General features: G+C 36.4%; 1 protein-coding gene across 4 annotated transcripts in view; it reads left to right on the top strand.

The window, feature by feature from the left end:
• The window catches only part of ZFAND4 (zinc finger AN1-type containing 4), an 86,336-nt gene that overhangs the window by 38,018 nt on the left and 30,291 nt on the right, over positions 1-18,027 (top strand). For 3 of the 4 annotated variants that reach the window (XR_009054040.1, XM_057737484.1, XM_057737483.1), the window contains exons 3-4: positions 15,266-15,341; positions 16,250-16,317. Coding sequence is in view for 3 of the 4 variants with exons in the window: in XM_057737484.1 (XP_057593467.1) it covers positions 15,266-15,341; positions 16,250-16,317 (144 nt within the window). In the remaining variant the exon portion in view is untranslated. The remainder of the gene's footprint in view (positions 1-15,265; positions 15,342-16,249; positions 16,318-18,027) is intronic. The other variant, XM_057737485.1, reaches the window with a different exon arrangement.

The following is an 18,027-nucleotide window of genomic DNA, read 5'->3' as shown; positions in this document are numbered from 1 at the left end:
TGGGCCAAAAGGTTTAAGTGCATATGTAGTTTTGTAAGGTACCATCAAATTTCATTTCAGGTGGTTGAAGCAGTTTGTATTCCCACCACAACATATGTACAATCCATGACCTCCCAACAGAAGTATTGTAATACTTTAAAATTTTGCCAATGTAATGTGTTGTTTTAATTTGCTCTTTTATTATGAGTGAATTGGAACAGTTTATTCATTTGTTTAAGGGCTATTTTTCCATCTTTTGGAATGCTTGTTCATGTCTTTTGCTTATTTTTCTATTGGGTTTTTGGTCTTGGTCTCACAATTTTTGAGCTCATTATATGTTAGGGATACTAGTCTTTTGGCTCTGGTATATGTTACACAATTTTCTCCTGACTTGTGGGTTGTCTTTTTGACTTTCTCCAAGTTGTTTCTTTCTTATGCAATTAAAATTTTTTTCTCATGTAAAAAAATTTTTTTAAAAAGCAAATTTATCAGTTTTACTGTCTCTGCATTTATAGTCATGGTTAGAATAAGCCTTTTTTTTGCACCAAAGTTAAAGATGAATTCATCCATGTTTTCTTTTAGTACTTAGCTTCAGTTTTTCATATTTAGGTCCTTGATGCATTTGGAGTTTATTCTTATGTATGATACTAGGTATAAACCTAATTTTATCTTTTCCCAAGTGTCTACCCATTTATTCCTGCACTGTTTATTTTATTTTTTAATATTTATTTTTATTTTTTTATTTTTTAAATTTTTATTGGCTGTATTGGGTCTTTGCTGCTGTGTGCGGGCTTTCTCTAGTCGCAGAGAGTGGGGGCTACTCTTCGTTGGGGTGTGTGGGCTTCTCAGTGCAGTGGCTTCTCTGGTTGAGGAGCATGGGCTCTAGGTGCATGGGCTTCAGTAGTTGTAGCACGTGGGCTCAGTAGTTGTGGCTCGCGGGCTCTAGAGTGCAGGCTTAGTAGTTGTGATGCTGGGGCTTAGTTGCTCTGCCACTTGTGGGATCTTCCCAGACCAGGGATCAAACCCATGTTCCCTGCATTGGCAGGTGGATTCTTAACCACTGCACCACCAGGGAAGTCCCTGCACTGTTTACTTTTTTATTTTTAAAATTTTTAAAAGTTATTTATTTATTGGCTGCGATGGGTCTTTGTTGCTGCGTGGGCTTTCTCTAGTTGCAGAGAGTGGGGGCTACTCTTTGTTGTGGTGCTCGGGCTTCTCATTGCAGTGGCTTCTGGTTGCGGAGCATGGGCTCTAGGCGTGTGGACTTCAGTAGTTGTGGCACACGGGCTCAGTACTTATGGCTCATGGGCTCCCAGATGAGGGCTTGAACCCATGTCCCCTGCATTGGCAGGTGGATTCTCAACCACTGTGCCACCAGGGAAATCCCTGCACTGTTTATTTTATTTTATTTTTTTAATTTTATTTATTTATTTATTATTTTTGGGGGGGTATACCAAGTTCAATCAACTGTTTTTATACACATATCCCCGTATTCCCTCCCTTCCTTGACTCCCCCACCTCGAGTACCCCCCCACCCTCCCTGCCCCAGTCCTCTAAGGCATCTTCCATCCTCAAGTTGGATTCCCTTTGTTATACAACAACTTCCCACTGACTATCTATTTTACAGTTGGTAGTATATATATGTCTGTGCTACTCTCTTGCTTCGTCTCAGCTTCCCCTTCACCCCCTGCCCCCTCCCAAACCTCGAGTTCTCCAGTCCATTCTCTGTATCTGCTTCCTTGTTCTTGTCACTGAGTTCATCAGTACCATTTTTAGATTCTGTATATGTGAGTTAGCATACAATATTTGTCTTTCTCTTTCTGACTTACTTCACTGTGTATGACAGACTGTAGTTCTATCTACCTCATTACATATAGCTCCATCTCATCCCTTTTTATAGCTGAGTAATATTCCATTGTATATATATGCCACATCTTCTTTATCCATTCATCTGTTGATGGGCATTTAGGTTGCTTCCACGTCCTGACTATTGTAAATAGTACTGCAATAAACATTATGGTACAAGTTTCTTTTGGGATTATGGTTTTCTTTGGGTATATGCCCAGGAGTGGAATTACTGGATCATATGGTAGTTCCATTTCTAGTTTTTTAAGGAACCTCCAAATTGTTTTCCATAGTGGCTATACCAACTTACATTCCCACCAACAGTGCAAGAGAGTTCCCTTTTCTCCACACCCTCTCCAACATTTGTTGTTTCCAGATTTTGTGATGATGGCCATTCTGATTGGTGTGAGGTGATACCTCATTGTGGCTTTGACTTGCATTTCTCTGATGAGTAGTGATGTTGAGCATCTTTTCATGTGTTTGTTGGCCATCTGTATGTCTTTTTTGGAGAAATGTCTATTTAGGTCTTCTCCCCATTTGTGGATTGGGTTATTTGCTTTTTTGGTATTAAGCTTCATGAGCTGCTTGTATATTTTGGAGATTAATCCTTTGTCCATTGTTTCATAGGCAATTATTTTTTCCCATTCTGAGGGTTGCCTTTTAGTCTTGTTTATGGTTTCTTTCGCTGTGCAAAAGCTTTTAAGTTTCATGAGATCCCATTTGTTTATTCTTGATTTTATTTCCATGATTCTAGGAGGTGGGTCAAAAAGGATCTTGCTTTGATGTATGTCATAGAGTGTTCTGCCTATGTTTTCCTCTAGGAGTTTTATAGTGTCTGGCCTTACATGTAGGTCTTTAATCCATTTGGAGTTTATTTTTGTGTATGGTGTTAGGAAGTGTTCTAATTTCATTCTTTTACATGTTGCTGTCCAATTTTCCCAGCACCACTTATTGAAGAGGCTGTCTTTTTTCCATTGTATACTCGTGCCTCCTTTGTCAAAGATAAGGTGCCCATATGTGTTTGGGCTTACTTCTGAGTTCTCTATTCTATTCCATTGATCTTCCTTTCTGTTTTTGTGCCAGTACCATACTGTCTTGATCACTATGGCCTTGTAGTATAGTTTGAAGTCAGGAAGCCTGATTCCACCAACTCCATTTTTCCTTCTCAAGATTGCTTTGGCTAGAGGGAATTCTTCCAGTTTTTCCCCATTGAGAACGATGTTGGCTTTTGGTTTTTCATATATAGCTTTTATTATGTTGAGGTAATTTCCTTCTATGCCCATTTTCTGGAGAGCTTTTATCATAAATGGATGTTGAACTTTGTCAAAAGCTTTTTCTGCATCTATTGAGATGATCATATGGTTTTTATCCTTCAATTTGTTGATATAATGTATCATGTTGATTGATTTGTGTATATTGAAGAATCCTTGCATCCCAGGGGTAAACCCCACTTGATCATGGTGTATGATTTTTTTAATGTGCTGTTGGAGTCTATTAGCTAGTATTTTGTTGAGGATTTTTGCATCTATATTCATCAGTGATATTGGTCTGTAGTTTTCTTTTTTTGTGACATCTTTGCCTGGTTTTGGTATCAGGGTGATGGTAGCCTCGTAGAATGAGTTTGGGAGTGTTCTGCCTTCTGCAATATTTTGGAAGAGTTTGAGAAGGATAGGTGTTAGCTCTTCTCAAAATGTTTGATAGAATTCGCCCGTGAACCCATCTGGTCCTGGGCTTTTGTGTGTTGGGAGATTTTTAATCACTGCCTCAATTTCCATACTTGTGATTGGTCTGTTCATGGTTTCTATTTCTTCCTGGTTCAGTCTTGGAAGATTGTATTTTTCTAAGAATGTATCCATTTCTTCCAGGTTATCCAATTGATTGGCATATAGTTGCTTGTAGTAGTCTCTCATGATCTTTTGTATTTCTGAGGTGTCTGTTGTGACTTCTCCTTTTTCATTTCTAATTCTGTTGATTTGCATCTTCTTCCTTTTTTTCTTGATGAGTCTGGCTAATGGTTTATCAATTTTGTTAATTTTCTCAAAGAACCAACTTTTAGTTTTATTTATTTTTGCTATGGTTTCCTTCCTTTCTTTTTCATTTATTTCTGCTCTGGTCTTTATGATTTCTTTCCTTCTGCTCACTTTGGGGTTTCTTTGTTCTTCTTTCTCTAGTTGTTTGAGGTGTAAGGTTAGGTTGTTTATTTGATCATTTTCTTGTTTCTTAAGGTAGGACTGTATTGCTGTAAACTTCCCTCTTAGAACTGCTTTTGCTACGTCCCATAGGTTTTGGGTTGTTGTGTTTTCGTTGTCGTTTGTTTCTAGATATTTTTTGATTTCCTCTTTGATTTCTTTAATGATTTCTTGGTTGTTTAAGAGTGAATTGTTTAGGGGCTTCCTAGGTGGTGCAGTGGTTAAGAATCCGCCTGCCAATGCAGAGGACATGGGTTCGATCCCTGCTCCAGGAAGATCCCACATGCCACGGAGCCAAAAAAACTAAGCCCGTGTGCCAAAAAAAATAAATTAAAAAAAAAAAAAAAAAAAAAAAGAGTGAATTGTTTAGCCTCCATGTGTTTGTATTTTTTGCAGTTTTTTTCCTGTAATTGATATCTAGTCTCATGGCATTGTGGTCTGAGAAGATGCTTGATATGATTTCAATTTTCTTGAATTTGCTGAGGTTTGATTTGTGACCCAAGATGTGATCTATCCTGGAAAATGTTCTGTGTGCACTTGAGAAGAAAGTGTAGTCTGTCGTTTTTGGATGGAATGTCCTATAAATATCACTTAAGTCGAGATGGTCTAATGTGTCATTTAAAGCTTGTGTGTCTTTATTTCTTTTCTGTTTGGATGATCTGTCCATTGATGTAAGTGGGGTGTTCAAGTCTCCCACTATTATTGTGTTACTGTCGATGTCCGCTTTTATAGCTGTTAGCATTTGCCTTATGTATTGAGGTGCTCCTATGTTGGGGGCATAGATATTTACCATTGTGATATGTTCTTCTTGAATGGATCCCTTGATCACTATGTAGTGTCCTTCCTTGTCTCTTTTAATAGTCTTTACTTTCAAGTCTAATGTGTCTGATATGAGTATTGCTACTCCAGCTTTGTTTTGACTTCCATTTGCATGGAATATCTTTTTCCATCCCTTTACTTTCAGTCTATATGTATCCCTTGGTCTGAAGTGGGTTTCTTGTAGGCAGCATATAGAAGGGTCTTGTTTTTGTATCCATTCAGCCAGTCTGTGTCTTTTGGTTGGAGCATTTAATCCATTTACATTTAAGGTGATTATTGACATGTGTGTTCCAATTACCATTTTCTGAATTGTTTTGGGTTTGTATTTGTAGGTGTTTTCCTTTTCTTGTGTTTCCTACTTAGACAAGTTCCTTTAGCACTTGTTGTAAGGCTGGTTTGGTGGTGCTGAATTCTCTTAACTTTTGCTTGTCTGGAAAGCTTTTGATTTCTCCCTCAAATCTGAATGAGATTCTTGCTGGGTAGAGTATTCTTGGCTGTAGGTTTCTCTCTTTCAGGACTTTCAGTATATCCTGCCATTCCCTTCTGGCCTGCAGAGTTTCTGTAGAAAGGTCAGCTGTTATCCTTATGGGTTTTCCCTTATATGTTGTTTGTTGCTTTTCTCTTGCTGCTTTTAATATTTTTTCTTTGTGTTTCATTGTCGTTAGTTTGATTAATATGTGTCTTGGTGTATTTCTCCTTGGGTTTATTCTGTATGGACTCTCTGTGCTTCTTGGACTTGGTTAATTATTTCCTTTCCCATGTTGGGGAAGTTTTCCACTATAACCTCTTCAAATATTTTCTCAGACCCTTTCTTTTGTTCTTCTTCTTCTGGGATGCCTATAATTCGAATGTTGGTACGTTTAATGTTATCACTGAGGTCTCTGAGACTGTCTTCTATTCTTTTTATTCTTTTTTCTTTTTCCTGCTCTGTGGCAGTTATTTCCCCCATTCTATCTTCCAACTCACTTATTCGTTCTTCTGCCTCAGTCATTCTGCTGGTTATAGCATCTAGAGTATTTTTAATTTCAGTTATTTTGTTATCCATTGCTGTTTGTTTTTCTGAGTTCTTATGAACTGTTTCTTGTACTTTCTCTATTTTGTTATCGAGATTTTGTATCGTTTTTACTATCATTACTCTAAATTCTTTTTCAGGCATTTTTCCTATTTGCTCCTCATTTATTTGGTCTTGTGGGTTTTTTTCCTGCTCCTTTGCCTGCATGGTGTTTCTTTGTTTCCTCATGGTTGTCCAAACTTTTGGGGTTGCTTGTCCTGGCAATAGAGGTGTTTATAGAAGACTGTCCAAGCCTCAGATAATATTTCTGTTTCCTTAGAGTCTCAGCTGTAAGTGTCCTTCTACTCGCCTTGGGTTTTTTTGCATTATTCTGTGACCAGCAGAGGTTCCTTTATTGTTCGACTGTAAGCGTCGTTGTGTGGCGAGGGAGAGGGTACAATAGTGGCTCCTTCCCCTGGGAGTGAGTGAGCAGTGGCGCGCTGTTGTTTCAGTTGGGCTTGGAGGTGCCTGTTGCAGAGGGACGCTGGTGGCTCAGGCGTAAACAGAAAGTCTTAGAGTTGGGCCTCTCTCGGGTTTTTTGTTGCTGTTGTTGTTTGTCAGCAGCCTCCCTGCTGCCAGCAGGGAGTTTTAATCTAGCCCCGCCCGAGTGCCTGAGGGTGCTTGTTATCCCTGAGAGCCTTAGGTGGCCAACGGGGCGTCTCTCCACTGCCTGTTGCAGAGGCGCTGAAAGAGAGAGAGAGGCTATTTGTGTGGCTTCTCCCCCCTCCCCCCCCCCCCCCCCCGCATATGAGCCTGCAGCCTCAAGCCGCCATCATGGCCAGGCAGCTCTCAGGGGCAGGCACGCCTCGCCGCGGACCTCTTCCCTCCTGTCCTCTCGGTCCGTCACCTTACTGGCAACAGTGTTACTCACCCTGAACCGGCTCTCCGGTTCCCACACTCCTGCTCCCAGACCCTCTGTTCAGCTGTGGATCGACGTCCCGGTCCAGGAACGCTAAGCTGCGCTGCGGACCCTCCGTATGTTTCTCACTCCCTCCCGTCTGCCACAGCTCCGCCACTTCACCCTCTTTGAGCCCTCGTAGATGCCTCCCTACCGGTCATGTCGGGCTCCTTGCGGTCCTTTCCGGCATCCGAGGCTGTCTGCTGGTGTTCAGCTGGTTCTCTGTGGGAATTATTGCGTCCTTCGGTGTATTCCCAATGCATCTGTGGAGAGGGATGCATTCCACGTCCCTCTACTTTGCCGCCATCCTTTTCCTCCCCTGCACTGTTTATTTTTAAAGTCCATTTTTGGCTCAGTAATTTGAGATCCCACCTTTATCATCTGTCTATTTCTGGACTTTCTATATGTCAGTATCACACTTTCAATTATAGAGGCTTTATAATAGTATGTTTTCATGTGTGGTAGGGCTATTACTCATCAATTTTCTTTTTTGGTGTTTTTCTAGGTATTTTTGCATATTTGATTTAACTTTATTGCCTTGTCTCACTCTTTTAAAAAGATCAGTACTTGTAGGATGATTGCATTAAATTTATAAATTAACATAAGTAGAACAAACATCTTATAATGTTGAATCATTCTATCCAAAAACAGAGTTGTTCTTTGGTTTTGTTCATCCACTTTTACATCTTCTAGGAGTGTTTTAAAATTTTTTTTTTGTAGAGGTTTGTACCTTTCTTTTTAAGTATATTTCTCAGTAGTTAATAATATTTAAATATTTATTGTTTTATAAATTGTGTTCTCAACTGTTGTGTCCTATAGTGGTTTATTGTTTGCTTATTTGAAGGCTATTGATATTTGTATGTTAATTTTATATACTGCCAATTTACTGAATTGTCTTTCTTTTGGTCTTCTCAAAAATTCTCTAGGGTTTTTCAAGTATATTTATCATATCATCTGCAATAAAGATAGTTTCATTAGTTCTTTAACCATTCTTTGGCCTTTTATTGATTTTTCATGTCTAATTACATTGATTAATACCTCTAGTGCTGTGTCGAATAGTGGTAGTTAGTGGACATATTGCCTTGTTCCTGATCTTAATGGATAATGTTTCTAGTATTTCCTCATTAAATAAGATACTGTCTATAAGACTGATAGTATTTTAACATGTTAAGAGAATATCTGTCAATTCCTATTTTCTTGAGACTTTTTAAATTTGGTGAATGGATGTTGAATTTCGTTAAAGATTTTCTTAGCATCTATGGAGATCTTTTTTTTCCCTTAGAGTTGTTAATGTGGTGGATAATACTATTACTAATAATATGTTTCTTAGTATTGAACCAATCTACAATCCTGGAATACATCCCACTTTGTTATGGTAAATTCTTTTCTTGGTGTACTGGAGGATTCTGTTTGCCCATATTTAGATTTTTATATCAGTTTGAGTGACTGATGTTGGTCTGAAGTTTTCATTTTTTGTAATGTCTGTTGACTTAAAAAATATATGCACAATGTGAGAGTTGTGAGTTAAGTTTTATTTGGGGCAAAATGAGGACTGCAGCAAGGGAGGCAGCATCTCAGATAGCTCTGAGAAGCTGCTGCAAGGAGGTGAGGGTTGGAGCCAGGATGTATAGTGGTTTTGCAACAAAGGATAAGTAGTCAGGAACATCAAGAGATTATTGTTAATTAAAGGAAGCCAGATATCTCAAATTAAGGAATTTAGCCCTTTTCTATGTATGGGAAGATGCAAGCTTTGGGCTCACTGAAATCATTCCTTTGATATGTACCTTAGCCTGCATTTATCCAGGGCGTGCATTTTCACATCTTGAGTTTCCTTAGGGCTCACCACAGGGAGTGACTTGCAGTCTGATGGCAGGTATTCATTTCAGTTAGGGCTGAGCAATCCTTGATGACTGTGACATCCTTTGTTTATTGGTATGGCAGGAAATATTCCATTTATAAATATTCCATTCATCATGTCTTTATTAGGTTTAGGTGTCAATGCTATCCTCACTTCTTAAAAGAAATTAGGATATTTTCATTTATTTTAAGAAATTAGGATGTTTTTATTTTCTGTGCTCTGGAAAAGTATGTAGATCATAGGGTTTATTTTGTCTTTAAAGGTTTCATGAATTCCTATAAATCCATCTGGCTTGGTGCTTTTTTATTGTGTGTGTGTATGGTGGGGGGGTTCCTGAACAACATTCTCTAGTTCTTCTGTGGAAATTGATCCGTTCAAGCTTTCTAACTTTAATGGCATCAGTTTTATTAATCTGTTTTTCCCTAGGAAATTATCCTCTTGCTGTTTCTTATTTTTGTCTATTTGTGATTCCTTTCCCCTTTTTCCCTTTAATAAATTTAGCTTGTAGTTTGTCTACTTTGTCAATGTATTTTAAAAACTTAGGATTTTGATGTATTAATTACCTTTCTGGTTTTTCGTTTTTGTTAGTAGGTTTTAGTTTTATTGCATTGCAAGGAGTGTTGTTCGTAATATTTCCATTTTATGGAAAGCACTAATGTTTTCTTTTTGACCTAATATATGATCAGTTTTTGTGTATGTGCCACGGACACTTGAGTATGTATATTGTTATCATTTAGGGACAATAAGCATCTACCTCACTGATTATTTTGTTCAGTTGTCCTCTCTATTTTTTTTTTCCTGCTTGATCTGTCTTTTACTAGAAGGTATATTGAAGTCTCATTATTGTGTTTCTCTCTATGTCCCTCTGCATCTTCCATAGTTTCTGTTTTCTAAAGGTGGTTGCTTGTGTTATTTGATACATAAGAATAACCATTAGTGTTACATCTTCATTATGAACTGTAGCATTAAAAAAAATCCGTCATTGTCACATTTGATGCTTTGGGTTGTGAATTCTACTTTGGTAATCAGGATCACCATCCTCTCGCCTTTTGTGATTTATTTCACTTAGCTTAGTGTCTTCAAGGTTCATCCATGCTGTAGCATGTGGCAGGATTTCCTTCTCTTTTAAGGTTCAATAATACTCCATTATATGTTGATGACACATTTTCTTTATCCATTCAACTATCAATAAATATTTTAGGTTACTTCCATTTCTTGGCTATTATGAATAAAGCTGTAATGAACATGAGGGTACAAATATCTCTTCCAGATCCTAATCTTTTGAATAAATACCCCAGAAGTGGAATTACTGCATCATATGGTAATTCTATTTTTAATATTTTGAGATACCTTCATGCTGTTTTCCATTGTGGCTGCACAATTTTATATTCCCAGCAATAGGGCACAGCGTTTCAGTTTCTCTACATCCTCACCAACACTTGTTATTTTCTGAGTTTGATAGTGGACAGCCTCAAGGGTGTGTATCTTATTGTGGTTTTGATTTGCATTTCCCTGATGATTAGTGATGTTGACCATCTTTTCTTATGCTTTTTGGCCATGCATATGTCTTCTTTGGAGAAATGACTATTCAAAGGACATTTAAAAATCAGATTGTTTTCTTGTTCTTGAGCCCAGTCTAATTATTTTGCCTTATAAGTTATTTGTTTTTTTTTTTTTTTTCAGATAACTGTTGGGGATTTTATCTTTGTCATTGAAATAAAATAGTTTTATTACTCAGATATGTCTTGGGCACAATAGTTCTAAGTTAATTTTCTCAGGTACCTGTTGGGTCCTTTCAGTGTGTAGGTTCAGGTCTTTGATTTCTGGAAGTTTTCCAGGATTATAGTTCTAAATGTTAGTTCTATTCCACTATTTTATTTTTTAGGGGCTTTGATAATATGAATATTATTCCTTTTTGGCATGTCTTCCATTTCTGTTACTTTCCCTCTAGCCCTTCTTACTTCTTTCTTTATGTCATTTTTATACTCTTGGTTGTTTTCCTGGCTTGTCCTTTACTGAGTATGTGTTTGACTATATTATCTCTTGGTATCTTGCAGTTTATTCTTTATTTTTTTGGTAATTTTGTCTTTTTCTTCCATTTCTTTTCTGAGTTCAGTAAGCAGGCTTTTTCATCTCCTTCCCTCCCCCACCCCCCAACTTTCTGGACATTTTCTGTTCTTAATTTTTGAATTTCTGATTCAGAATGTTGAGTACTTCAAATGCTCTGTTTAGGGTGTGACCTTACAGTTTTCTTTTGCTTCATGGTTATTTTTCTGGATAAAATCTACCTTGGTTGATGGGTATGGAATTTTGTTTTTTAGTTTTATTGTTAACTTTTTATGGATTTGTTATTTTTTTCTCCTGTTGATTTTTGTGGTTTTCAGGTGTTTTACAGACTCTGTTTAATGGTGCTCTGCTAGTTTAGCAATGTCCAGATATTTTCATAGATGTTTTATGTCTGTTTTGTGGTGATGGTGGTGAGTGGGGGCAGTTGTGAGTCCTCCAGTTTTGCTGTTATCTTTTGTCTTGCAGGACTCTTTTTACCCCTTGCTCCTTTTCCCCGTGAACACTGAATTACTAAGGATGCTCTTCCTCTTTTGCTTTTTGCCTCCTACAGAGGTTCCTTCAAATTGCTTGGCTTTAAAGTCCTTTACTTATAGTCAGTATTCTGATCTGAGTCCTTTTTGTAGACTTCTCAGACTTAGAATTGCCTTCTTCCTTGTGATGGTTTTATATTGAACTTGTATACTGCCACGAGCTTCAGTCTCTAACTTCTCCAAAGGTTTTCTTGATCAACTCTGCAGGGGCAAGAGCATGAGATTTCCCACACTGGGACAGAGTTATTGCCCCTTTTTATTTCCAGCTATTTTGAAGTTTAGACATTCTCTATCTTCAAGTTATGAGGGCCAAGGGCATAGTTTCTGTGTAGATTCATTTCCCTTCTTATTGTTTTGTATTGTTTTGCGAGGAAATACTGGGAGATGGGAGCTGTGATCCACCATTGTCTTTAATTATCCATAAATCTATTGATTCTGGTTTATTTTCTAAATGTAGATATGAACATGTTCTCAAACATATATGTATTCTATGTGAAAAAAGACACAGGAAATATGTTTGAGTCATTATTAGGGTTAGATGAAGTTATATGTATGGGGTCCTCTTAATGGAATTAGTGCCCTTATAAGAAGAGACACCTGAGAATTCTCCTTTTTTCTGTGCACACTCATAAAGAAAAAAATCATGTTAGCATACAGGAAAGTGTCGGCCACCTATCAACTAAGATTAGAGGTCTCAGAATGGAACTGGTGCTTTTGTCTTGGACTTCCCAGCCTCCAGAACTGTGAAAAAATAAATTTCTGTTGTTTAAACCACCCAGTCCGTGGTATTTTTGTTATGGCAGTCCAAGCAGATGAGTATATGTGTATTTGCAAATACACATATACTCATATATCACTTATCACATCTTTGTAATAGTAAAAAATTGGATAGGTGAAAATATATCTTAGTAGGGACTGGGTAAATAAATTATGACAGAAACATATTGGAGCACCATTCAATCATTGCATACAATGTATATTTTAATTTATTTTGATATGAGAGATGTATACAGTATATTAAGTGAAAACAGTTCAAAGTATATTTCCATTTTATTAAAAAAAATAAGTTTTTAAAGGAAATATACCCCAAATATTGAAAATAGATTTTACTGGACTTAGGATTACATGCAGTTTTAATTTTCTTTTGTATATTTCTGTGTTGTCTTTTTTTATAGGTCATTATCTTTATAATAAATATTTGAATTTGTAAAACGTTTTAATACCACTGAATAGAAAAATCTGTGTATATGTAATCTGTCTTTTGGGAAGACGTGTTTGTTTAACAGGAATTAATTTTTCTGGATATAGTAGTAAGAAATTAGCATTGGGGTTTAAAGGCAAAGGACCACCCTTAAATAGGGTTGCCAGATTTCTATTTGCTAAATCTGGCAACCCTATCTTAAAGGAAAGTTGATTTGTTTTGTATATTTGAGATTCCAGAAGTGTTCGTGGTAGAAAGAACCCTAGTCTTTTTTAATGTGCAAGTGAGGATGCTGAGGCTTATAGAGGCTGATGACTTCTTCAAGGTCATCCAGCAACTCAAGTGGCCATCAGGACCACAACTCAGTCTTGGATGATTCTTGCCACTGTGTCTTGCCTGTCAACCTTCTATTTTTTTAGCCTGCTAACAGATAGCTAAGTCTGTTAAAAGTGACTACAGGAGTTAATCTAAGCAGTTTTGTTACTTTGTCTTTAAACCAGTTCTCAAGTCCTCCCCCCCCCCCGCCACCCCTGCCCCGGCAATAATACTAAACAATATTGGTTGAATGTAAATAATGGTATTACATACCCAAATTGCTTTATTTAGTTATCCTGGTGAAATACTATAATTTTCATTGAAAAGATGACCAAAGCGTATTAAAAATTTTTTAACAGTAAAATACCTTTAAATGTGAAATAATTTCTAGCTTAAAAGCCTTCCCTTACTGGCATTCTTTTTTAACTGGAAGCAAAAAAAGTGAACTGTTCCCATTTGGGAGATATATGTATATCCGCGTCCTCAGCCCACGTGGGCTATATTTCATGATGATCTTTTGGAACAACGGGTGAATTTTTAGTAGTCATTCAGGTCTACTAACAGGCAGCACTACTTAAACATACACCTAGACAGCTACTTTTGCTTTATGGAGGCTGATTTTCTAGAGACTGACTAGCATAAAGGTAGAGTACAGTCTCTGCAGTTAGCCTGCTGGGGCTTTACATCTCTAATCCACATACTCTCTGAGTATCACTTAATCTCTCAGTGCTTCAGTTTTATCATCTGAAATAGGCATAATGGTGATGCCTGCTTACAAGATTATTGTTGTTGCAGTTAAATTATGATAATACAGGTCAAGCATTTATAACAGTGCCCAGCTTATAATAATAAACACTAACACGTATAGCACTTACCGCTATTATTCTAGTCAATTAATTTTATAGTATCACAAGCAAAAGTAAGTAATTTGAGAAGGCAGTATATGAGATATTTGAAAAAGATATTCATCAACATCAGTATCTGTAGCCATTAAATGCTATTGAGTAGATAATGTTCACTCTCTGGCTAGTAGTCTTTGGGCATTCAGATGTGCAGTTCACGCACAAAAAAAGTTTATGCTATAGTATGGAATCTGCCTTAACATTCCTTTAACATCACAGAAATGAAAAGAAACTGTCTAGTAGACTGTAATTTTCAGCACTGAAAATTGCCCATAATACACTTTTTTTTCAAGATTGAATTATTCTTTAGTGTTCAGACTCTACAAAAAAGCATGTCAATATGCAGTTACATTCAAACATTAAGGTGGAAGGACTTTTCTAATATACTAATATTTTATTGGAAATTTTATTCTGTGCCCTGTTTCAAGATTATTGACCTTTCCATTTGGAAGAATATGAAAGATGCTATCTGAATCACTAAATAAACTCGCATGTAAACAGTTATTATTCCCTGTGGACGTGTTACTCTGAGAACAGACTTTTAGAATAGAAACCCTTAAGGGCAAGTAAGCTAAATTAAATGTTCCATATATTTTTTAATTTAGGTAAAATTGACATTATATTAGTTCTGGCGTACAACATAATGATTTGATGTTTGTAAATAAAGTTGGTCCTACATATCCTCTGGTTCTGCATCTGAGGATTTAACCAACTGTGTATCAAAATTATTGGGGGGAAAATTCCAGAAAGTTCCAAAAAGTAAAACTTGAATATGCATCATTCTGGCAAGTATTTACACAGTGTTTACATTATATTAAGTATTATAAGTAATCTAGAAATGATTTAAAGTATACAGGAGGATGAACATAGGTTATATGCAAATAAATACTATGTCATTTTATATAAGGTACTTGAGCATCTGTGGATTTTGGTATTTGCGGGGGACCTGGAACCAGTACCCCTCGGATACCAAGAGACTACTGTATTGCAGAATGATCAGTGCAGTAAGTCTAGTTTATAGTTAACATCCATCACCATATATAGTCACAAAATTTTGTTTTCTTATGATGAAAACTTTTAAGATCTGTTCTTCAACTTTCAGATATACAACACAGTATTATTAACTGTAATCTCCATGTTGTACATTATATCCCTATGACGTGCTTATTTTATAGCTGGGAGTTTGTACATTTTAACCCCTCTCACCCATTTGGCTCATCCTCCACTCATAATACACTTTTAATGCTGAATATAACAGAATGAAGGCTATACTTTGCAGTATTGAGAACTGTCTTCTAGGCCTTAGATCTTAAACCCTTCAGGGCTGATTTCAAGATACCTTTTTAAGGGGCTTCCTAATCTTTTACTTTGTTTCAAGGCCAGAGAGTAACTGAAACATACTGTTCTTTTCTAGTGAGTGCATTGGATTATATATCTACTTTTAGCTATGCCTTTTACCTATGATTCTGTACATTTTAGCTACAAATCTAGCATTCAATTTAGAATTGTTTAATTTATTACTATTATTTCTTTAATAAAATGGATTTATATCATACTCTTTTGAAGATTCTATTGAATTTTTAACTAATTTTTTTATAACCTTCCCCTAAGGTATTCCCATCTGTCAGCAGCACTTAATTTGGAATAACATGGAACTTGAAGATGATTATTGCTTGAATGATTACAAGTGAGTGTAATTGCATATCACATGTTTTATAGATGCTCAGAATTACGACTCCGTACATATACCAGTGTTTTTCTTCTGAATCCTTGAATCATGTCCCTTCTTCTTCTAAATAGTTCTTATCCCTAGATTTTAGTGTAAATCCTGAACTTTGAGATGTGCTGGCTCAATACCCATACTATCTGATCCTTGTCCTCTGATTCTTTGTTTTACCTTTTCATTATTCATGCCAAGCTATTTACCCCTGCCTTTTTAAACTTCCTTCTCTTATCTTGCCTTCTATGCTCCTTCCTTTGAATATTGACTCATTCCCACCTGGCTATGTTCCTTTTCTTTCCATTTTCACAAGGGTACTGAGTAAGAGAGTATTGCTGTTCACCAAGTCTTTCATTTTTCTTAAGCCCTCCTAAAATGACACTGACACTGTGTGCATCAGTGATTGCAGATATACTATCTTGCCTTTCGTCTTTCTCCCTTCTCTCATATGATTCTTCATTCTTTCCTTAAAAAAAAAAGGGTCAGAGGCCATGTGGAATAGCTGGGAGAGCACTGGGAGTTGTAGATTTGCTCTTTTTCTATTGTTTTATTTTATTAAATGGATCTGCTATCTCTAACACTTTGGGTCTTGAACAAGCTTCTTTTCTTCTTAGGGCCTGACATGTGAAATGAAGAGGCTAAACCACAGAGGTCCTTTTCATACTTTTATTCATATCATGTTTAAGGCTTATGAGAACGTCTTCATGTTTTTATTATTTATGCAAGTAAATAAGTTAACATTTTATATTTATGCTATATCTTTATCTTTTAGAGAGTAGGCACTATGCCTGATAAACCAGCACATAATTATGTGTATATTTAACACTGAATGTATTTTGAAGATTGTGGTTTATTTTTGTGTTAATTATCCACAGCATTTCAGAAGGTTGTACCTTGAAGCTGGTTTTGGCTATGCGTGGTGGACCTATAAATACTAGAAGAGGTAGGCATATGTTAAAATTATATATATTAAAGCAGTTTGACAATAATAATCTTCAAGCCAGGTGATGTTTTCATAGCCTTAGGGTTTATTCAGGTTTTCTTTCTGCTATTAGGTCTTAGAAGAACCACATTTGTTTCTCTCTGCATTGTTCTTTATTTTATTTTTTAAAAACTTATTTTATTTTTATTGAAGTATAATTGATTCACAACGTTGTATTCATTTCAGGTGTACAACAAAGTGATTCAGTTATACATACATATGTATATATATTTTTTTCAAATTCTTTTCCTGTATAGATTATTACAAAATATTGAGTATAGTTCCCTGTGCTATATAGTAGGTCCTTCAGCATTGTTCTTTAAAGCCTAAATGCACAGAGGCAGGAGCTCACATTCCATAAAATCTCATGATTCCTTTCAGTCCAGAGAGATTTAAATATAAACCTCATCAATATAGGGAAGGGCAACTAGATGGCATAGTATAAATATTACATTATCATTGTGTTTAGGTTCATTTTACTAGTCTTGTTGCTTTTTTTAATCCACTGAGTCTTCAACTCCTGGGGTAATGATTGTTATAAGAAATTCCAAAGATACCTCTTAGCCTGGTTTGTGATGCATTTGGGTTTTATAGATATTATCATGGTCCTGTTGAAGCCTTTTTTCAGAATGTGGGTGGTCTCTGAGAGTCCAGTTATTCATTCAGCAAACACATTTTGAGCATCCAGTAGATGTTCAGTGCAGTGTTTCATGGGAGGAAAAGTTCCTGATTCACCACAGTGCCCACAATAAACATGTGAAGAATTGATGTTATTTCAGGCAGCTATAAGTGCTATGGAGGGAATAGGGTAGCACAACAGTGTCTGTTGAAGTAGAGTAGTAGGAGGACAATTGAGGATGAGCCCTTGGAGATGGTAGTGTGAGTAGAGACTTGATTAACAAGAAAGTTCTAAGCCTGGGAAGAACTGGGAGTGTTCATGTTTGTCCCTGATTCAAGTATATCCCATGGATCCCTGCAAAATAGAGGCATCCTTAGATTTCTCAGAGTAGTCCTGCTCTGTGGGCTTCATTTTGGGGAAGGCCTTTATATTTGTTTGATCCTTTACTAACCAGAAAATTGAATGTTAAGCATTGATTCCACTGATGGCTTATACTTCTTCCACAAGTCAGATTTCTTCTCCATGCTTCATAATTTTATTAGAAAATAGGGTTATCACCATCTGTCTCCTAGTTATTTCAAGAGGATTTTGTGAGATATGTTACTTTGGCTGTTGAACTGTTTTGAATAAGTTAGAAAAAAACAAAGATAATGTTAGAGCTGATTAACTAGATTCGTAATATCGGGGACTTTCTGTTAGTTGGACCTATGAAATTGTCCCATGTGACATAAGATGATGTTTGTAGTACCCATTCTGAAGGTAGTACAAGAACCCTAACGTGTTTACTGAGCCCTTATGATAAGACGTGAATTTAGTGACATGTGAATTCCATGTATTATATTTTTCAAAGTTTGTTATTTGTGTATAGTATTGTCTTTAAACAAGGGTGTTTTATCAGAACAGCTACTTTTCTTACTAGGACTAAAATTATGTTTATGAGGATGAGTATAAGCACCACAGATTCTGAGTTAAAAATAGATGTATTTTTTTTAACTTAAAAAGAAATGAAAGTGAAAGGCATCACTACCCTTTAGTATTTGAAGCTTTGCAAT

This window comes from Hippopotamus amphibius, chromosome 5, assembly GCF_030028045.1.
Source record: "Hippopotamus amphibius kiboko isolate mHipAmp2 chromosome 5, mHipAmp2.hap2, whole genome shotgun sequence".
NCBI lineage: Eukaryota > Metazoa > Chordata > Mammalia > Artiodactyla > Hippopotamidae > Hippopotamus > Hippopotamus amphibius.
Note: the sequence above shows the minus strand (reverse complement) of the source record. Positions and strands in the feature narration are given on the sequence as shown.